General features: G+C 30.9%; 1 protein-coding gene across 2 annotated transcripts; it reads left to right on the top strand.

Moving 5' to 3' along the window:
- The first annotated feature begins 1,245 nt into the window (after positions 1-1,245).
- LOC128184800 (uncharacterized) lies at positions 1,246-12,443 on the top strand. 2 transcript variants are annotated; one of them, XM_052854388.1, is made up of 5 exons: positions 1,252-1,314; positions 7,170-7,185; positions 10,086-11,393; positions 11,668-11,754; positions 11,846-12,443. In XM_052854388.1, exons 3-5 carry the CDS (start codon positions 10,086-10,088, stop codon positions 11,846-11,848), a joined length of 1,398 nt encoding a protein of 465 aa, XP_052710348.1. In that variant the 5' UTR covers positions 1,252-1,314; positions 7,170-7,185; the 3' UTR covers positions 11,849-12,443. The 2 variants fall into 2 exon arrangements, with proteins under 2 accessions (XP_052710349.1, XP_052710348.1); XM_052854389.1 differs by lacking the exon at positions 7,170-7,185 and having other exon boundaries at positions 1,246-1,314.
- Positions 12,444-21,407: the final 8,964 nt, after the last annotated feature.

Genomic DNA, 21,407 nt, shown 5'->3' with positions numbered 1-21,407 from the left:
AAATATTTTGAAACAGTGTTTTAAAAGTTTTATATATATATATATATATATATATATATATATATATATATATATATATATATATATATATATATATATGTATATATATAAGGCTGATATTTGGTACCTTTACTTGATATGTTTTTATTTATTACTGAGTATTGCGGGGTAGTATTGTTCTACCTTATTATATTAAATGGAATATAATTTAAGTTCTGGTTTAAAATGTATTTTTAGTCCTACGATAATTTTTACCGTCAAAATATGACACCACATTGTCCAAAACTTTTCTTCTCTAACGATCTTAAATCTTTAGCAATGTTCGATAACTCTATATTCTCTGGATTTTTTTATCCATACCATAAATCTGCCTTTTATATAGACAACTTCAACGTACTTCACTACACCTTCAAATAGTTTTTCAAATCAGCAGAAACTTACCTGATTATGATGGAGAGCATGATGGATAAGAAGTATATATTTCAACTAGGCGGATTCGAACTCATGATATGTGGTTCACAAGCCTGATACTTTAACCACTGAGCTATGACGATATACATCTGAATCGATTGATACAAACAGTTTAACAAAACATTCAAATCGCCGTCTTGTGACGTAGTATCTTAAAAAGTATAGTGTAGTGATGTACCTTAAGGTGGTATGGGACATCTGTTAATATTTATGTGGATTAAAGTACAATATAATAATAATACTTTCACTGGTTTCGAATTTTCAAATTTTACAATTTTTAAATGAAAAAGAGATTTTGAAAATATTTGGAGAGGTAAAAAATGTAAAAAAAAAAAAAAAAAAAAAAAAAAAACCGCGAGGTTCGAACTCATGACTAAAATATTTTAGTAAACCCTCTAACCCACTGCGCTACCCTGTTTAGGGACAACATTGGGAAAGAAACTACTTACATAATTACACTTTATTTCATTACAACATGGATGTGTCCCACACAACATTAAGTAATTTTGAAGTGTTAATGTTACGCTAAGTCATTCAACGAACTGCCGCAATGCTCACGAACTCTTCCGAACGAATGATTCTTCAAAAATACAATAAAGTGCCAGGTACGGGCTGTATTTTAATCTGATGGGATCCCGCTTTATTTGATAATGACAACAGGCATAATCTGATCCAGTTGGTTCATTGTTTGTTTAATCAATAATCTTTAAAAGAACATTAAAAGAAACGTGCCATCAAAACAAGCTCTGCACTTACCTTACTGAAATTGGTTTATTTAGGTGGGCATTTGCGAGATGTGTTTGTGATACAACTTCTACAGTGCTAAACCTTGTGTTAAAGAAGGTAAATATTAAGATACGCATTTTGTAACCCACGTTTGATAAGAGTAACCTGTTTTCCATAGGATCCGTTAAATTGTCCAAAAATTTTCACATTGTGAGGCTGTGAACGAAACTTGACAATCAAAAGGCTTCTTCGATAAGAAAGAATTTTATGGAAATAATCATACTGAAAATATTGAAGTTAATGATATCTGTAGAACAGGGGTTTAAATTTCTAACATACTTATTAAGCAATTCTACCTTCACTCAGATAGGTTTTTGAAATAAGATTTCAATCCATTCATTTTTGTTTTGCTGTTGTATTCTTTGATAACTAAATAATCACACATCACAATCAGTTAAACTAATTTACTGAGGGCAAGGCATGTAACTAATTTAATACTTCTTTTTCTGGCATTAACGGCGCTTATTGCATTAAATTGTCATTGCAATCGATACGATAGTTTAAATGTTTAAATTATTTTGTATTTATTTCTTTTGATAAGATGTGATAAGGTATTAAATCGAATCCATTTCTCATAAAAAAAATTAATGAGATTGTCTGTTACTTAAATATTTGTTTTAGTAACCATTTATCGGCAATCGTTCTTCTATGACGTCAATGAAAGAGTTTGCCTTCAATGGTATGAATCGCAGACCTGCATAAAGCTATTTTTATATATGTTTGTTCACAAAAACATGCACATCATAAACACATAGTAAATATTATACTCGGGCATGCGCTAACTGTGTCCTTGTTGAAAAATAGCAGAGAAACACTAATCTTTTGTTCTTTAACATTTTTTTTCATTAAGGTGATCGTTTTATCATTTTATATTGATTAGTTTGACGAGATATGGTGCTTCTGATTAGTCGAAAAAGGACTATGTGCGATATGGTAAAATATCTGCCCCCGATTTCAACCAATTTTTAAATAGTATCGTATAAAAATGAAATCTTTACAAATCATTGTAAAGAGGATGCCTATCACTTTAAAATCTTGATTTTAGTCATCATTGCTCACTCGCTGTTTATCTATGACGTCACCTAAATTACCTAATTTGCAAACAAATGAAGATATTCTCATTTTTGCTCTATATTTTGCATTCGGAAGTATAGAGCGCAGGTCTGCCCAAGTGCGATTTTAACATATGTTTTTCTTCAGATAGTTATACATATCATACTAAAAAATGGTACTTGAGCAAGCCTGCGCTCAAAGTTTCCCAGTCGAAAAATCATCGGAAAACACCCATATTTTGCCACAAAACATCAATTTATCAAAATAATGCAATATTCATGACGTCATTTCTACATTAAATTATGACGTCACTGTGGTGATAACCTTTTACACCTTTATTTCGAATATGATTTTAACTATCTTTCACCTTATTTTAAAGCTCTTTCTAGAACTTTGATTTGGGGGGGGGGGCAAAAATTGCAAAAAACCGCACTTAGTCCTTTCTTTGATATCCTCATCAACAAATTTTTTTCCGGATTTACTTTTTTCATCTGTTCTTGATTGAGCACTATTTATGGAACGGGAATTTCTAAAATAACAACTGTCAACAAAATATAAAGTTGTTTCTGCTTAATTGTAAGCAAACAAAATACAACGTTATGAATAAAAAAAAGTAAAGTTTAACCTTAAATAAACAATACGCATTAATTATTTCACTAAATTAAAAATTAAGTGTCTTCTCACGATTTCGTCTGCTTGTGGCAACGATCAACATTTACGGCGAGGATGGCTGTTCCAGGAATAATTATAATGAACACATAGGCCTATACACTTTCACGGTAGCACTGTTGTTTAAATTTTCCAACGATTAGTTTTGAATCAACACACGTGCATGATCGGTCACAAGGATATGCATAGTAGAGAAAAGTCATGAGTAATGAATCAACTCCTTCAGCGTATTACAAGCGGTAGATACGCGATATAAAGTACCTCACTGACTATCCAGTTACTACAGCATTAATATTTACAAAAGTCACACATACATAACTATTTTCGTCCACTATCTCGTCTCCTTGCATCATGGTTATGCCCAGTTGCATATTTCAGGAATTTAACTCGCATTTAAGAGATTCGCTCCTCTCTTTTAGGTACATGTAACTATTTTATGTCAGCTCTAGTTTAAAAATCATGCATCATAAATCATTTATATTTGTAGTTTTATTGTTCACAATGCCAAATGAACCACTTGGAATAAAATTACTGAAGGAAAAGTTTATATTTACAGAGTTTAGTAAGGGACTATATTTTGTGGCGGAAGAGTTTCAAGAAGAAAATGAACAATTTTCATAACTCAATAGTTTAACAGTACTGTTACTTTAGCCTCCTAATTTTCAGCAAAGGCTAAACTTCCAGATAGTTTGTGTATTACGATATATTCAATGTTGACCTGAAAAACATATTTGAACAATTTTTTGATTTTTCTATCAAAAAGTTTTGGCATATTTAGCTTATAATTCATAGAAGTCAAGAAAAAATTAACTCCAATTTTTGCCTCAAAATAGCTTATTTCATGTTATATCTAAATTTTTTTTTAGATGTGACCCCTACTTTTTTACTTTTATATGAGACAATAGAAGTCTCATTGTATAGTATGTCCATTTGTATGAACAATTTTGAACAGATGGCATTACTATTTTTTTTATTTGCGTTATAATTTGATTACTCAATCTTTTCATTAGCTGTTGTATTCATTCTGCACTGCCAATTGGAGTCATCAGTAAAGCAAGGTTTTTGAAACTTTGAATTGGATATAACTTTTATAGTCACATGTGTTCAAATTCATACTGTATTGAAATCATTACTAAATAATAATTAAAACTATAATAATGTGTTTGATTTCTTCAAATAATCAATTTTCATGTCAAAATTTTAGCAATAATTTCAGGAAAATTATCATTTCTGTTAGGGGCCCCATATTTCCTAAAAATGGCATGTGATATAGGTCACAAATAAAAAAAAATGAATAAAAGGTCGCAATCTTTATTTCCAGGATGTTTTCTTGACATTACTAGTATTTCAGGTGCCAATCTACTTAAATTCAGTTTTAATGAATCTTGCTGCACAGTGAACAATATCACAAGCCATCGCATGTATTTCCCTTTCGTTTTCAATTCAGTCGGTTCAGATTACAACTTTCTATCTGTGACTAACCTATAAAATTCAGCTTAAATGCCTGAGGGCAAATCAATATTTAATATAGTTGGTGTTATTGTTTTGTATTCATACATGTCGCTTCCGATACATTATTAATAATTTTGATCGAAGACACTCACCTGTTATGCTTTGAAAATGTTGAATCAAATGGTGAGAAACGAATGTAATAATTTTTCTATTGATCAAAGGAGAGTTGACCGGAAAACATTTCCGATCAATTTTTCCTTTGATACGTCATTCATTTCTACTCAGGGTTCAATTTCTCAATTTCTGATTGTTATTAAGTTCAATGTCATAAGTAAAATTTGACCTAAACACAAAAGTATTAATGAAATGAATTATTATTGACATAACATTGGATATTTCTACTATATTATGTAATTAACCTCACAAAATGGGGCTTCTAGGAAAAGAGAGGAAATTCGGACTACAATGTGTATATTTTTCAGATTTTGTTTTTCACTGAAATATTTTTGGCAGTACTATAAAATTGAAAGTTAACATTTTATTTGTTAGTCAACATAATTTTGGATATTTCTGTTGATTTCATCTCACTTTTTCATTAAGATAAACGTATTACAAAAATATTAAAGAATGCCTAAAAAAGATAAAAGACACCATATTTAAAATTTTGATCGTTGACCTCATATAAATTTGATGCCAACAGAATAAAGTAAATATAATTAGTTTAGTACTGTTAATGTTTTGGTATTATCATCATTCAATATTTTGTCAAATCGAATTAAAAATGGGTTGGGATTTGAAAACTGATAGAGAAAATTCCGGAATATTTATAAAAAAAATTCAAGGAAATTTTGGATGCTTTATATCTATTTAGTGCCACTGTCATTCATTAACTGTATTTCATTTTTTACATGGTTTTAGAATTTCTATTACATTGTCATAATTAAGAAAATCACAATGAAGGTGTATGATTTTAAAGGATTTTTCTTAAATATTCAAAAAATATTCAGTATTCATTAACTCAAAAAGTAGATCATTGACCTACTTTTTTGAAATGAAAAATAAAATGACAACAAAAGTTTTCAACACACAATAGATGGTTTTTCATTATCGTCATTGGATTTTTTTTCACTCTGAATAAATGTAATTCTTTAGGATCCTCTACACTCCGTGACTTCTACTTTTTATGACAGTATGTCACAACACGGCGATTTAAGCGCATTGTGAAACAGTTTATACCACCATAATTTGTTGTCTATATCTATACCGCATTGGGTGTTGCTTCGGTCTACCAAATACAACCTGAAAGTCCTGAGTTCGAATACTGCAGATATTTTATTTCTATGAACATCGGTAAAATTTAAAAGGTTGATCCCCCCCAACTGATATTTTTGGGGTCATTTTCAAGTCAAACACATGCTAAAAATCCATATCTTTAAGTAATTTGTAACGATGGGCTTGTCGACAGAATCTTTCCTGTATGGAGGACCATTAAGGCATCTTTGTTATTTAGTGTTGTCACCAGCATAATCACTTTTGACATAGTAATTTTCAACATGATTTTTAATAGCTTCAAACCTAATTTTTCTTAACAACTTTTATTTTAGCGGTAAAAATGCATAATATGGCATAATGTACTTCATTCATTTACATAGGAAAATCAACGTAAACTACCTTGAGTCGTTTTAAATTCGACTGACTGACTGAGCGAAAGTTACAGAGTTTATTGACTTAATAGAGTTCAATTCTTATGATTAACATTAAACAAATTGTATACTGCATGAATCAGTTTTGGATTTCCTAAAGTTTACTTTCAAGTTGAAAGCTAAAATATTAATTAATATCATCAACAAGATCCTTTTTTTTAATGTTGACGAGACCAAAAAAACATTAAGATACACCGATGATTGCAATAAATATCCCAAAGGCAAACTCTCAGAACTATATGAATCACCTCTCTAAATATGTTTAAATCAAAGATAGGATACATAATATAACATCGATTTTAATGAATTTCAGTTTTAATAAATGACGTAAAAAGAAAGTTTTAAGTATCATCAACCTTTATTTACCTGAGTATAATCAGGGTTTGTTTTCGGAAGGAAGTATTTATATTTCATCTCGAGCGTTTGGGTTAACGTTTTTTTTTTTAAATAAAAACACGGGATAATAACCAAGGTGTTCTGATATTTTGCATTGTTTGGTCGCAAAACATTGGTATTCTCTTTGTTTACATGTACCTGATTGCATGCAGTGAATTCTATTGTCTCTGAAGGACATCTTTTCAAATGTTTTCAATATTCCCATTTAACAAATAGTGCATTTTGGAGCATTTAAATTGTTGCTTATTTTACGTTCAGTCCCAATCAGACCCAACATAACACCAGAGTAAACCCCTACCAAATTACAGGTTTACTCGGGGTATACTCGGGAGTTATCCTTACATTTTGTTTTGACAGTAATATTGAAAATTATCTGATACCATACCAATACTTTATTACTAATAACTAATCTGATAATATATAAACCAAGCAGCTTTTATGTTGGCCTTTTACTGTTGTCATGGCATATTTATTATAAAAAGTTATAAAACGTTATATATTCAATTATTCAAATACATAAAAAATATATGGGTCATTATAAACTTATGCTTAAGTTTTGTTTACATAAAAAAGTTTAACATTAAAAAAACAATAAATCTGCAGGTCATATATATACAACTCTCTTTCTGACTCTTTCAGGAAACAAGTCATTCAGGTAAGGTTTTTTTTAAAGGTTTTAAAGGGGGTTAAAAAAAACCTTGATATCTCTGGCTGTACTTTAAACTATATATGAAAAATGACAATAACAATATGTCAAACGTCACAAAATCCATATAGCGAAATACGAATTCAAGGTAGAGAAAACTCGGACCTCTAAAAATTATAGCAGTGGGATCAAGTGTCTAGGAAGAGTCAGCATCTACCGACCACTCGCACCCGGCGTGTGCTCATTGTCAACACCATGAAAAACGGAACAACCTGTAGTAAGTTCTATGCATAAATGATTATCTAACATGTATGAAAAAGTCAGTCGGCATGTGTCTTCATGAAACATTGTACTTGCTGACAAGTCAAAGATCGACCATAGAACTTGCGTAAAGATGATTTAAATCAAGGTAGTACAAACCCGGTCAATTTCCTTTTCTATGGTCGGATGTATTCCGTTACACTTGCACACATGATAAATTGTTTATACGCAAAATGTACAGTCACGTGATTACTTACTATTTATATAACAAATTGTTTTAGCCTGATCAACGTGTATGGTTTCGTTCAGCGAAAGAGGTAGCATTTAGCTTTTGATTATATTCATAATTCTTCAGAAAATAGTTGTTTCGTGTTACGCTGATACTTTGAGTATATATAGTGTTAATCCTTTTATAATTTAAATACAGAAATTAAATAAAATCATTAGGTTTTTTTTATCATTTCCACTATAATAATTATTAAATTGTAAATGAAAATTCATCGGACGCAGCTTTTACTTAATCTAAATTGATTAAGCAAACTGTACACATAACAATAATTCATGGGATTTTTCAATATAATTTTAAATTTTAAAAAAGCGTTCCTTGATTATTACTGCGGGATATAAAGGTGGCGACATTGCAGAAAAAGTACACAAGCCGCGTTAGCAGGTAACGTTATTTTCTCTGCAATGATCACTAACTTCAAACCCTACATAAATCATCAAAGAAGCATTTTTTTGTTTATATTAACATCTTTCTTTTAACAAATTAAATAAACTGAATAAATCGATTGTAATAAGTAATTAAAACTTATACTTTACAGATGAGATTAAATTCATGAACTATTTATATTTACTTATTGATGATGACATGAGTATGTGTGAAGTATACCATACATTAATATCTGTCAGCATACCTAATGTGTGCAGCATTCGCGCCGATATGTGATATTAACATTCTTTCCAAAGGTTACAAATTCAAAGATTTTAAAAAATTGTTGGATATCAAAACTACTCAAGAGTTTTGCGGACACTATTACTTAGTTCATTTGTTAAGTTTTCAACATTAAAACACCTTCTTTGTACTTCTTTTTTCTTCATTACTTACGTCGATATATCCCAGTAAATTTGAAATGAAAGATAACACAAAGTCTTTGACATCTGTATCATATTTATATATTTTTACTGGATAGGGACAGTGATTGGTATAACAACAAAATGCATGATAAACGTGTTGACTTCATTTTTTTCTATAGTCAACTTTCCATACTTTGTAGCAATATACCTTCATTACCATTAGCATGCTCTTTGTATGAACAGTTTCTAAGGCGATGCAAGCTTCTGGCATACAAGTTAGAAAAGATAAAGATAGAAAAGATAAAACAGGATTATCAGCAGTTTCGATTGAAGTCATCTTTTCGCAAGTTCTACGGTCGATACTACGAATTTGTCAGCAAATACAATGTACCATTGGGTCGCATGTGGGCTGACGTATATTAATTGTTAGACCATAATTAATTACCCAATAGTTTTCGGATTTTTTTAGTTTTCACCGATTTTGGACAAAGACCACACAGCGTAGGTGAACGGTCAGTAGAGGATGCTCACTACTCCATGGCAACTAATCTTCACTCTAATTTTTAAGGGGTCCGTATCTGCTCTGCTCCTGTTTTGTATTTTGCCTTTGGATCTATAATTTTGGGCCCTGTTCGTTATCACCACATATCATTTTAAGACTAGTGGATGACATAGCATTCCAATTGATGGTATCCATTGACATTGTTTCTTTTGGAAAAGTAATCAAAGATTAAAGGGATTGTGTTCTATATTTTGGAAAATTTCAAATACTTTTTTTTTTAATTTGTGTTTACGTTAAAGGTTAAGAGACTTAAAAATTTGTATTTTTTAAAATTTAGCATTCATGACAGATTTTCTGGTTAAAAAATGTACCTCTTCTTGTGCTTTTTTTCTGTGATTTATGATTAACCTCTGACATTTTATACAAATTGTAAACCTTGCAAAACTATAAACATCTGGTACACTGGTATATTGATGGTTTGGGTGAAATAAATTAAATCGATATTAAGAAAGTTCATTAAAGGTAATTTTACCTAACGGTAAACAAGTGTTTGCTTTTTAATCTCTTTTTCTATTCTTAATTAGATTCGATTTTTTTATTCTGCACAAACCAATATTGGATAAAAAAGCGGACACTGCATGAAACCTCACTACGTTTTTAATAAATTTTGCCGTATGTGTTTTACAATAAAAACTACGTATTTTAAATTTTTGTCAAATTGGAATCAGATAACGTTAATCTACTTAATAAATCTAAAAGCATCCATATCTAAGATATGCATGTTGATAATATCTAAAAATAAATAATTTAGCAATAAGAAACTATATATCATTATGTATTTGCTTGTGTAATATTAATAAATGATCATCGGCTACACCTCTATCGGCAAAATTCAGCGAACAATTACAAAACCCAAATGTTTTGTTTTTTGATAAAGGATTTAAGAGAATTTTTCAAAAGATTTCACATTTTTAGCTTTTAAAGATTAGATATTTACTACACTATGGTAATGCCAAATTTTATCAAAGAAGTAAAAATGATTTAATCTGATTTTTTACTCATTATAAAGATGGATGCTGTAAACCAAGTCATGCCAGTGTCTCAAAGAAGAAAAATTGAAAGCATTGATTCTTTCTGTAAGTCCTGCGGGTATGATGTCAGTGTCATCACCCAGTTTATCACAGAGAACCATAATGAACTAACAGAAAATGAAGCTTCAATCATAGATGTGCTGTGGGGATCCATTGAAGGATTGCAGAGCGGAAGTGCAAAGTACAGTCAAACTGAAGCTATCAAAATAGTAGGATGTGTTTTGTCAATACCAAAATTAGTTTTCACCATGACAGAGGTCATGAGAAAGGTCGTAGTATTAGTGATTCATTTCCTCAAGATAATATTTCGCATCACCAATCTTAAAGTGATTTTTGATCCAAAGTGCTCAGAAAAAAGCATCAATATGCATGAATTGTCAGGTCTGGCTGAAAAAATGGAAAGAATGGAAGTTTGTATCGATGCCGTAGATGTTTTGGAAGACGTTGACGAACCAACTTTACATAGTTTAGTCTCCAATGTCGATATACATATTGGGGTTGACCAAATCGGAATTCTGAAAAGCCGAATTCAAAGCATGATGTCCGAAGGAGACATGAAAGTGTGTCTTCATTTGTTGACATTGTTTGTGAGAATATCCACCGTGCGTCATTCTCTATTATTCAGAATGATTACTTGTTTGAAGACGAATAACTATAGCAAACATACGAGTGAAACATTGCAAAAATACATTGAAAAAGAAAGAGCTGACGGTGAGCAATTTCTTAATTTTTTTTCGTGTCCATCCCTCAAAAACGTAGGCGTTCTAGCTGTCTTTGAACCAGGTGAACAGATAGAACTGACAGCATATCTCGAAGATATGCATATTCCATTAAAAGATTTACGAAAAGTGCTAGATGGTCGTATTTTTCTAATCCAACCATTCACGAATTCTACAATCTTGCTCGGTAGACAATTTCCGTCAATAAGTGCTGCAAGAGCCATGAAGAGTTCAACAGATGTTGATAATATCCGCATTAGATTTCAATTCAAAGCTCTAGATGGTTCGTTTAATCTATTCAACATTTGTTCGCCAGATCTGGAGGAATATTTATATATGCAAAGTGGACTTTATTGCATATATTCTAAAAAGTTTCAAGCGAGAACTGGTGCACAATGGCGAATAGTACAAGTTAGAGATGACGATGAAAGAGACGACATGCCATCTCTGTTTGTATTGTGCACCAAAAAAAGACCACAGCAATTTTTGTACATGGAAAAATCATTTTTTGAGTGTGCAAGAGGTTTAGAAGAAAAGATACCACCCACAAAAAAATGTTTATTTAAAGTAAGCTTCATTTATACCTAAAATAATTTTGATACTTTAATTTTTTAAGATATCAATAAACACAGCTTACTGTTCAAAAGGGCATGGTCACGATTTTGGTCACGAAATAATTTTAAAAAAAATACTAGTGTCTACAAGAATTACATTGAACGTTAAGCTGGTTTTGTTCACCTTTTTTTAAAACCATATCATATGTATGTAGAGAAAAACAAATTTTCTGGGTTTTTTCTCATATTCTAAAATACAATTCTATCATTTTGTTATATCATTTTAGCTAATACCACCAGGAGAGTCCCCAATACACATTCCAATATCAAATCGTGGAGTATTAGAACGTTTTAAAATGACAGCAGAAGAAAAGGTAGGGACAGAAATATACATATCTATATGTAACGGGAAATGATTTTTAACAAATAATATAGCCATAAATAGTGATTATATTTTGATTTCAGTGATCAAGACGGGGCTATTTTCCTATCGAAAATCTTGATCGAGAAAAATAGGATATACAAGGAAAAAGAAATAATAATCATCTACAGGTATAGCAAGGAAAAGCTACATGTATATGAAGGAAAGTTTTGAAAACTTTAAAATTATCCTTTAAGCATTTGAAAATATGTGTTTTTATTTTGATTTCTGTTTGATTCAACTGTTTATGTTTTGCAGTTATTTCAATATCATACAATATGTTTTATCATTAAGAGTTAAATGTAATTACCATCTGTTTTCTCTGTAAAGATGTCTTTGTTTTGTTCATGTATATACTTGAATTCTAAGAAAAATATAGATGAAGTGTTTACCTAAAAAAAAAATTCTGATGGCTCAACCTTTTGATCACCATTTTCAGCAATCCAATTGTATTATGTGTGTGAGAGTGGGTTTTAAAGAGACATCTTAATGTTATAAAAAATAAAATATCTTAAAATCTTTCATTTCTGAGTCCATTTTAATGCTATTCGTTTAGACAAGAAAAATAAAAGCAAGCATACCGTTTAAAATATGTTAACACAATTATTATTGAAAATGTTGAAACCGTTTTTGATTGAAATACATGGGAAAGTTATTTCACTTTGTGTTATTATTATACTGCTAAAGTTTACATCCGGAAGTACATAGTTTCGTCTCATTGTTTCAAAAAGGTATGGAATTATTTATTTTATTTGTCAAATTGCGTCATATTTTACAAAGGAAAACTTTGCACCAAGTTAAAAAGCTTTACATAATTAAAATATGATGAGAGATTATGCATTTCTTGATTATATGCTTTTATTATATATATTTGATATTATATTATATGTATGGTAAATGTATGCATCAGAGAGTGCATTTTATTAATAATACAAGTTATTGAAGGCATCAGATTATCAATGTCACCATATCCTGCAATATGTACAATCACCCGCACCTGCATTGCTATAAGTCGTAAGGAAAAATCAGTATTTATGTGGTGGCCCAGCAAATTAGTATCATTGGATTTATTTACTCCTTAATTTAAGTATTTTAAAAGGTCATCGTTTTATACATGCATGTAGTTGACATCGTTTATGATGGTTTGACATTTGACCATCTTAGAATAATAATTCTTTGCAAAAATCCCAGAGACTTTGAGTCAAGTAGCTAAACCATGCGTTGAATTACAGATGTTTCCGTTGTAAAAATAAAACCAAAAAAAAAAAAACAGGGTATGGGGCCAGATTCTGTTTGCAAAAATTAACGCCAAGTTAGCCCCCCCCCCCCCATAATTGATTAAACGACCAAAACAAAACCAAACTATACTTATATGTAATATAAAGCAAAGTCGTTATCCACTGATAGAATGCTGGAATTCTGGTAGGTCAGGACATGTTTGCAAAGAGTGCTGAAGTCTGTGCATGTATCAGAGAACGCAATAAAACCGAGGTAGGCTGGCTAATCGTCAAGAGTACATGGCGTTAAATACCAAGTAATAATAGAACACCTTAAATACCGGACAGATCGTCATTTTAATAAACAAAATCAGGAAAACTAGTATAGTCTTTCTTCGCACGAAAAAAAAAGAACTTTAATGAAAGGAACACATTTAAAATTAATTTTACTTATAAACCCAGTAGCTGTATATTAAAGATAGATAAAAATAAATTTAGAGCTTTGGTAGATACTGACGCTGCCGTTTCATAAATCAGTAAAATAATGTTGAATAATTTTCTGAAAAAAAAGTGGAAGTAAACAGTATAGGCAATATGTAATACCAAGGACTATACCTGTATTTTAAAGTTATAAAATTTCATGAGAAAACATCGTACTACTTGTCACGCGTTGTAAACCCAAAGAAACATTGCGATCGAATATACAAACAAAACAGGGCCTAGAAGAAAAGGATGATGTTCCTTAAAGATACGAATATTTTATCCAAAGCGTTCTGAGGAAAAACAACAAAAACAATAAAGACTATTGATTAAGAAAGTGGCCTTGGAGTATCTGATACTGGCAAGATGAATATAGAGACAGGAGAAGAATAGACCATAACGAGTTTCCATAAATAAAAGACAGACAATCGACACGACAATAGCAGAGATGATAAGCACAAAGATTATTGAAAGAATACAGTCGCCATGGTCGTTTCCTTTTGCAGTAGTGAAGAAGGACGGAGTGAACCGCGCAGACTTTCGAAGTTTTAACAAGATATGAAACAAGATATGAAACCATTATCATTACTATTACCATGTTTAGCTCGGTAAAGCTACATGTAAGTACTTCACTGCATTAGACTTAAAGGGTGGATATTGTGAAGACTCCATTGAAGACGAAACACCCTGTCAAGAATAATTTTTCCAGGTTTAAATGATGCCATTTGCATTGAGTACTGCACCAGCAGTCTTCCAGGAACTACTAAAAATCATCGTTTAAGGACAAAAGGAGTTGGCTATTGCATACCTGGACGACACCCTTATATTATCAAAACAGTGGAAAATCACCTCCGTCATTTATAGATGTGTTTAATCGTCAAAGGAAACATGGATTAAACTTAAGCAAAAGAGATGCAGCTTCTTCATGGAAATATCTTAGTTTCATCATCGAGGAACATGGCGTAAAACCGGATTCTAAAGAAAATTGGGGTATATTGTTGTTACCCCGGTCCGTCCGTCCGCTTAACTTTCTCTAATAACTCTTACATCATCTAAACCAACATACTGTACTCTTAGAATTTGATTTGGGGTTTCACATTATTTTGTAAAAAGGTTTCAATAATTGTTTTGTAGTCCTAAGGTTCAAAACATTGGTTAAATATGATGTGTTTTGCAATAAGAGGCCTATGGGTCTTATCGGTCACCTGAGTGACTTCAGTGTGCCTTTTGCAATGTACATTTATGTGCATTATAATTACAAGGTTAAAAAATTCAATTTTAATATACCGGGATTTTTTAATCCAAAATTTCCCTAAATTCTAAGAAAAAATAAAATATCGTAGAGACAGAATTGAAAAAATTTTAAGTATCAAAAAGGCAAAATCACAGCACCCTAGCCTATTTAACCATTATAGACCTGCCCTCACACCAGACCTCTGACCCAGCCATGATTTTTAAAATCTCGCACTCTTCCTCATCATAACTATGTACTTAATTTATCAGAATAGTACTCAGGAGCAGAGGAAAAGATTTTCAAAGAATTACTGCATTGAGTGCCCCATAATAACATCAGAAACCCTGAACCAAGGACCATAAAATTCACAATTTTGGAAGAGACACTCTTCGTCATTACACAAATAAGCTGGAAAAAAGATTTTTGACTGGTATATTGAACCTATGTAAACAAAAACAGGGTATGAGCCTTGTTTAAATGACAAAGCATTGTGAGCTCTGTATCTTGCTTATAACTCTACGAATGACTCTCAAATTTTATTTGATTATTAGAACTGCATTTCTAAAGCATTGTAAATAATAAAAACAAAAATAGAATTAGACCAAAATCGTGACATTGCCCCTTTAAGATGTGCAATAAGGTTTAACAAAATAACTTGAATTTCATCGAGGGAGTCAAAGTAGCGAAAATTGACGTTTATCACTCCTAAAAACCTAGTTCTCAGAACTCTTCTTATGATAAATGAATAGTCACATCATATCTTTGGATATAATAAGGGCTGTCCTATAGATTTGCGATAAGGTTTTTAAAAATAACATTTTATATCCTGATAGTCATATAGTAGCAAAAATTTAACCTTCTTTCCCCTTAAATTGTAAATTAAATGACGTAATTTTTTTTTTTAATTATTAAAACCTCACATATCTTTTTTTTTCTTAGGTGTCTGTTAAATACAAAATTCCCTAATTGAGTACTGCACGATTTTGATCGAGTTAAATCCATTATTAATGTCTTCATTTATTTTCTGTTATGGAATATAAATGAAGGCATTAAAAGTTCTCATTGATATGTCTTAATTAAAGGATATGCATGGCAGAAAAAAGGTACATGCATCAATGGTTTTTATCATATCAAAATAATAGTATCTTTTTCTGTTTTCATTTTGAATCGATTAAATGGTTGACTTTAACTTTTTAACAATTTCGCATTTTATTCCGTTTTCCCTTCCGCTTTTTAGTAATACTCCAAGACTAGAGAAATAGCAATAAATTTTCCAATGCCTATGCTATTTCACAACAAATAGGACACACAAGGAACACCACATATACATAACAATTCGTTTCGGTATCTAAATTGCAATCCATTGAAATAGTCGTTAATTCTTCCTTATGAAAGATCAAATCAGATTAAAAATAAAATGTTAACTTCTATGTAATGCCTCTTGTTTATCAGGTTCAACGTATCATCTAGATATGGTGTGCATAGCCCCAGAACTACACGGTAATTCAAATATTTAAAAGACAAATTTGCAAAATCAATATCCCGCAATTGACAAGCTTTATACGCACTTCGACTTGAATAGCTGGTAAAGATTAATCCCACAGAGACGTTGTAACAGTAGTTTGAAACATCAGAATAAGGTATTCTTTTCTTTTTTATTAAATTCAAATATATTTATAATTAATTCACATTTATAAAAAAACAATGTTTTATTACAGTTCAGTGAACTTAAGTTAAGTTCCCTTTTTTTACTATTTAAATTGTAATGATTTATCTAACACACTTCCTTTACTTTTCTTATTGTCTACTAGATAATGGGCATTGTTCATTTGTTTATTCGCAATGAATAATTTTTGATACTTAATATTTTAAATGATTCTTTTTCATATCCATTGCAACCTTCACCTCAAATGATTAATTAGCATAGAAACATATATATACCATTACTGAATTTTTATTTATTGAAAAAAAAAATACAAAATCCAATCCAGCACCAATTCTTTACCTTATAATTTAATTTCTTTTAATAATTGTATTAATCATTAAGCTTAAAAATGTTTTTATTGATTTGTTATCATGGATAAATAACACAAGTTGCAAGTGCAAGCATATTTATCTTTATTTTTTTAACCAAAGTTACCCTATTCAGTAATTTTCTTTTATGCTACATTGTACTTTAACTTTACTAGATGAATGTGCCACATACTTTACAAGTGTCTTCGAGGGCAAAACTAGAGAATATTCATTCTTTTTGTAAATCCTTTGGTTATGACACTAATGATGTAATCCAAGATATCATTGCAAACATCAGTGAACTAACAGACGAAGACGTTCTTCTCATCGATGCACTGTGGAATTCGAGAAATGGATTCCAGAAAAAAAGTGGGAAATATTCCATCATTGAAGCTATAAGGGTGTTAGGATCTGTTTCATCTGCAAATATCAATTTTCCTAGGGCTGGTTTAACGACAAAAGTTTTCTTTTTGGTGGTTTACATTTTCAAAATTATGTTTCGCATCGTTGATTTGAAAAATTTACTGGATCCGAATTATACTTCAAACAACTTTCCTTTCCATGAATTCTCAGGATTAGCAGAAAAAATTGCGAAAACAAATATCTTAATTGATGCGGTAGAGATAAAAGAAAACGTCGACGAACCTTCACTACACAGCTTAATTTCGAATTTTGACATACACATTGGAGTAGACCAAATTGGAAATCTGAAAAGTCGCATCACAAGCATGATGAGTGAAGGAGGGGATATGCAACAATGTCTCCATCTTTTGACTTTGTTTGTAAGATTATCCATTTTACGACATGCCGTCTTATTCAGATTAAAGACTTGTTTAGAGGCAAATAACTTCAGTCCTGGTACTAGTGGTACCTTAAAAACATTTATTGATAAAGAAAGAGCAGATGGCGAAGAATTTTTGCGATTTTTTTCATTCCCATCTCTAGAAAACGTTTACGTTCTAGCAGTATTTGACCCAGCCGATCATACGGAGCTTACAACATATCTCGAGGAAATGCGTCTACCACTGCAAAATTTACAAAAGATGTTGGATGGAAAAACTTTTCTTGTCCGCCCATTCAAGAATCCATCAATCCTACTTGGTAGAAGTTTCCCGTCTTTTGGTGCAGCAAGAGCAATGCAAAGTTCAACAGATATTGATAATGTCCGAATTCGGTTTGAATTCGAGGCTGTTAAGGAATCATTCAATTTGTTTTACATTCAATCTCCAGATTTAAAAGAATGCCTTTACATGACAAGCAAACTTTATTGTGATTATAATAAAAGTTATAAAGGTCAAATTGGTGCCCAGTGGCGGATAATTCAAGTTAAGCATGCAAAGGGTAGGGAAGAAGACCCATCTTTGTTTGTTCTATGTACAAAAAAACATCCTCATAACTTTCTGTATATTGAGAACGCTTTACTCATCAATTTCGCTAGGGGTTCAGAGGGCAGCAGTACACCACCTGGAACAGAATGTCTATTCCAAGTACGTATACTGGTTCTACTTTAAATCAAAGATACGGTATATTCATGCAAGACAATTTAAGATATAAAATCAATTATATTGCAAATAAACCCAGCATTTTATAGCCTGATATTTGGAGCTGTTCTGTACATAGGCAATGTTTTTAGAATGAATGCACAATATTAAAATCTTATTATTTTTTTCTCAATAATTAGTAATTGTTTTACTTCTTTACCTTCAAAAAGAAAACTTAAAATGTCCATTATAAAGACATTTTTCTTTTAATATGTGATCTAACTTATAAAATATGTTTATTATAAGATATTAGATTAAAAGAGACAAAAGTGTATACGTGCTTGATTTATATTTAGTAGGAAATTATATGTATGTGCCTAGCAATGACGATTGAGCAAACATTATCAGATCTATTTATAACTGTTACTTGTTTTTGATTATCTATTCCAGTTCATTCCTCCCGGAAACCCTCCCATCAGCATTCCTTTCCCAAGTCCTGGACATAAAATATAATCTTTCAAATTGTAATGAAAAGATAGAAACAGTGATGGCTAATATTTTATGTAAATTTTCAAAAAAAAAAAGAAAAAAAAGTGCAACTAGTCCCTCGAAGAAAAATGGAGTTGCAGGAGAATATTTATGTTGACTGTTATATAATATATTCACACATATATATATATATATATATATATATATATATATATATATATATATATATATATATATATATATATATATATATATATATATATGTGCTATTTTTGTATAACTTTTGTCTTTCTTATCCTATACAAAAATATTGTTATGCTTAATTTCATCACAATAAATACAAGGGGTTTAAAGGCTAGAGAAAAAAGAAAAAATTTACAGTTGAATAATTGATACAAATATTGATGTTATTTTGATTCAAGAGATACACTTTGTAATTAAAAATCTATGCATTGTTTTTCAGACTCAATTAAAGTTTAGTAGAAACGTATCTTTTATTTGTTTAAAAAGGAGTTAGATATTAATATAAAAAATACACACAAGACCAGCGATTGCAGAAAATACTGGTCAATTTTCATATTTGTTAAATTTCTTATAGTTTAGTTAATATTTGTGCACCAAACAAAGAAAGGAATAAAATGATTTTTAATACGAATTCTATAAACCCAGAAAATAACACAGAAAATATTACAAATAGTATTCACATAAACAATCAATCAACGGCTTTTCTAAAGCTTTTTCTATGAACGCCAAAAAAACAATTATAAACAACTAATGTTTTACATTCAAAAAGGAAATTCCGAAATAAAAAATTAATGCCATTATATAAATAGTGCCTGTTTGGGAGGGTAACAGTTGAAATTGACACCCCGAGGAAAGTGTCAATTCAACTGTTATCCTCCCAAACAGGCACTATTTATTTTATTATACTGAATGTCTTAATTTTATTGATTTTTTTACTGATTTATATAGAAATGACGTGAATTCCACGGCGAACCGTACGCGCATAATTTACGGGCATGTAACAATTCGTTGTGTTACCCGTTGCTAAGTGTGTTGCTAACGCTGAGGGTAATAGAACGGATTATTAACTGCGTCTAAACCAATCTGATTTCAGTATTTAACATTAAAGTATAATAAATATGAATTATACCAAATGTGAATTATAAAATTTCATATAATAAAAAAAGTACAAGAGGCACAAATTCTTTCTAGAGCAAATGGGTTGGTGATGGTGAAAAAAAATACATAAAAGTTTTTGTTTGAAACTGAGTTAATTGTTAATTTGCTGGAGTTATTTTCTTTAAGTATTAGAATTTCTGCCAGTCCTTCATCATTTATTTGATACTTTTTTATATTTTCATATATCAGCTTAAAAAGAGGCTGTTTTCTAGGTTATGCACGTGGGGGTCTTTTAGCGCTTTTTTCTTACTTTTTCTAAAATTACAATTCTTCTAAGTAGATATACAGCAAACGATATCATCGCCATTGGGAAAGATAGGTTCCATGATAACGTAATATTCATCCTCATGTGAATCACACGTAACAATGCACATTTTCCGTACGTCTTCATTGTTTTTGAACATTTCTCCTTTGAATTAATTGCTAATTGTTACATCCATTATTCAGAAATTGTTAAGTTCTAGCTGTTGAACCATCTTGCTATTTGACCATCGGGTTCTTTAAACCTGTGTAACCATACTAAAGATCGATGATCTGCTAGAAATCCACTGCTTTAGTTTTAGATGGGTCTGTTTTAATTTCTTCTGATAATACAATGTGTTCAAGGAACGAAATTACTTTGCAGAGAAATTGCACTTGTTGGCTTTGAGCTTGAGATTTGCATCACTCAGACGATTGATCACTACATTAAGATTATTCAGGTGTTCCTCAAAATGTAGATTTCCAATTTCTTTGTCACGAATTTCTCCTATAAATATCGGGACTTTCATAATGGTTCCTTCAACGGTGTGTCATCTTTTAATTTAATTAAATAGTCTCCTATTCTCGCCCCTTCCAAAGGCTGATTAGGATCAGTAAACGCAGTTTGGTGCTGTATTAAAAATCTCATGAAACGTTTATGACTGCTCAGGTGATAAGAATTACCCTCCCCCTCCCCCATTCTTTAAACATTTAATTTAGTGTTATTAAAAATCTGAATTGAAATTTACTAAACGGTGATCTGTATACATTGAAGGGGTTATGATAACGGCAATTTATGTTCAATGGAGCGGCGAATTGTTAACTTTATTGTTTACACACAAAAAAGGGATATATAAGGGATAAGCCACCAAAAAACCTGGGGCTCGTAACATAAGGGTACTTAAGTCTAAGACAGTGCTTAAGTAGGACTTATGTACATTCTTAGACTTAAGTCCCTAACAAGAAGAGTGCTTAGCTAGGACAATTTACCCAAAACTTAGGCGGCCGGTAGAGGTGACTTAAGTATTGTTTTCATACATTTAGAAGTTCCATTGTTTATTATTTCAATTCAGCAATTGAATACAGTGTATTTATCGCATATTTACACAAAATCAATATATTAATCAATGTTCACCAATATAAATGTTTTGATTTAATTGATATAAATTTTAACGGTCGTAATGAGCTGTAACATTTTTCCCAAGAATGCAACTGGGCTGCTGAATAGGTTGTCAACACGTAAAGGTCAGTTAAGAAGTAACTATATATG

This window comes from Crassostrea angulata, chromosome 5 (assembly GCF_025612915.1).
Source record: "Crassostrea angulata isolate pt1a10 chromosome 5, ASM2561291v2, whole genome shotgun sequence".
Taxonomy (NCBI): domain Eukaryota; kingdom Metazoa; phylum Mollusca; class Bivalvia; order Ostreida; family Ostreidae; genus Magallana; species Magallana angulata.
Note: the sequence above shows the minus strand (reverse complement) of the source record. Positions and strands in the feature narration are given on the sequence as shown.

Coding starts and splice junctions, on each gene's coding strand:
- LOC128184800 (XM_052854389.1), top strand. CDS start 10,086: ATGGATGCTGTAAACCAAGTCATGCCAGTGTCTCAAAGAAGAAAAATT. Junction 11,394..11,667: donor CAAAAAAATGTTTATTTAAA/GTAAGCTTCATT, acceptor ATATCATTTTAG/CTAATACCACCAGGAGAGTC.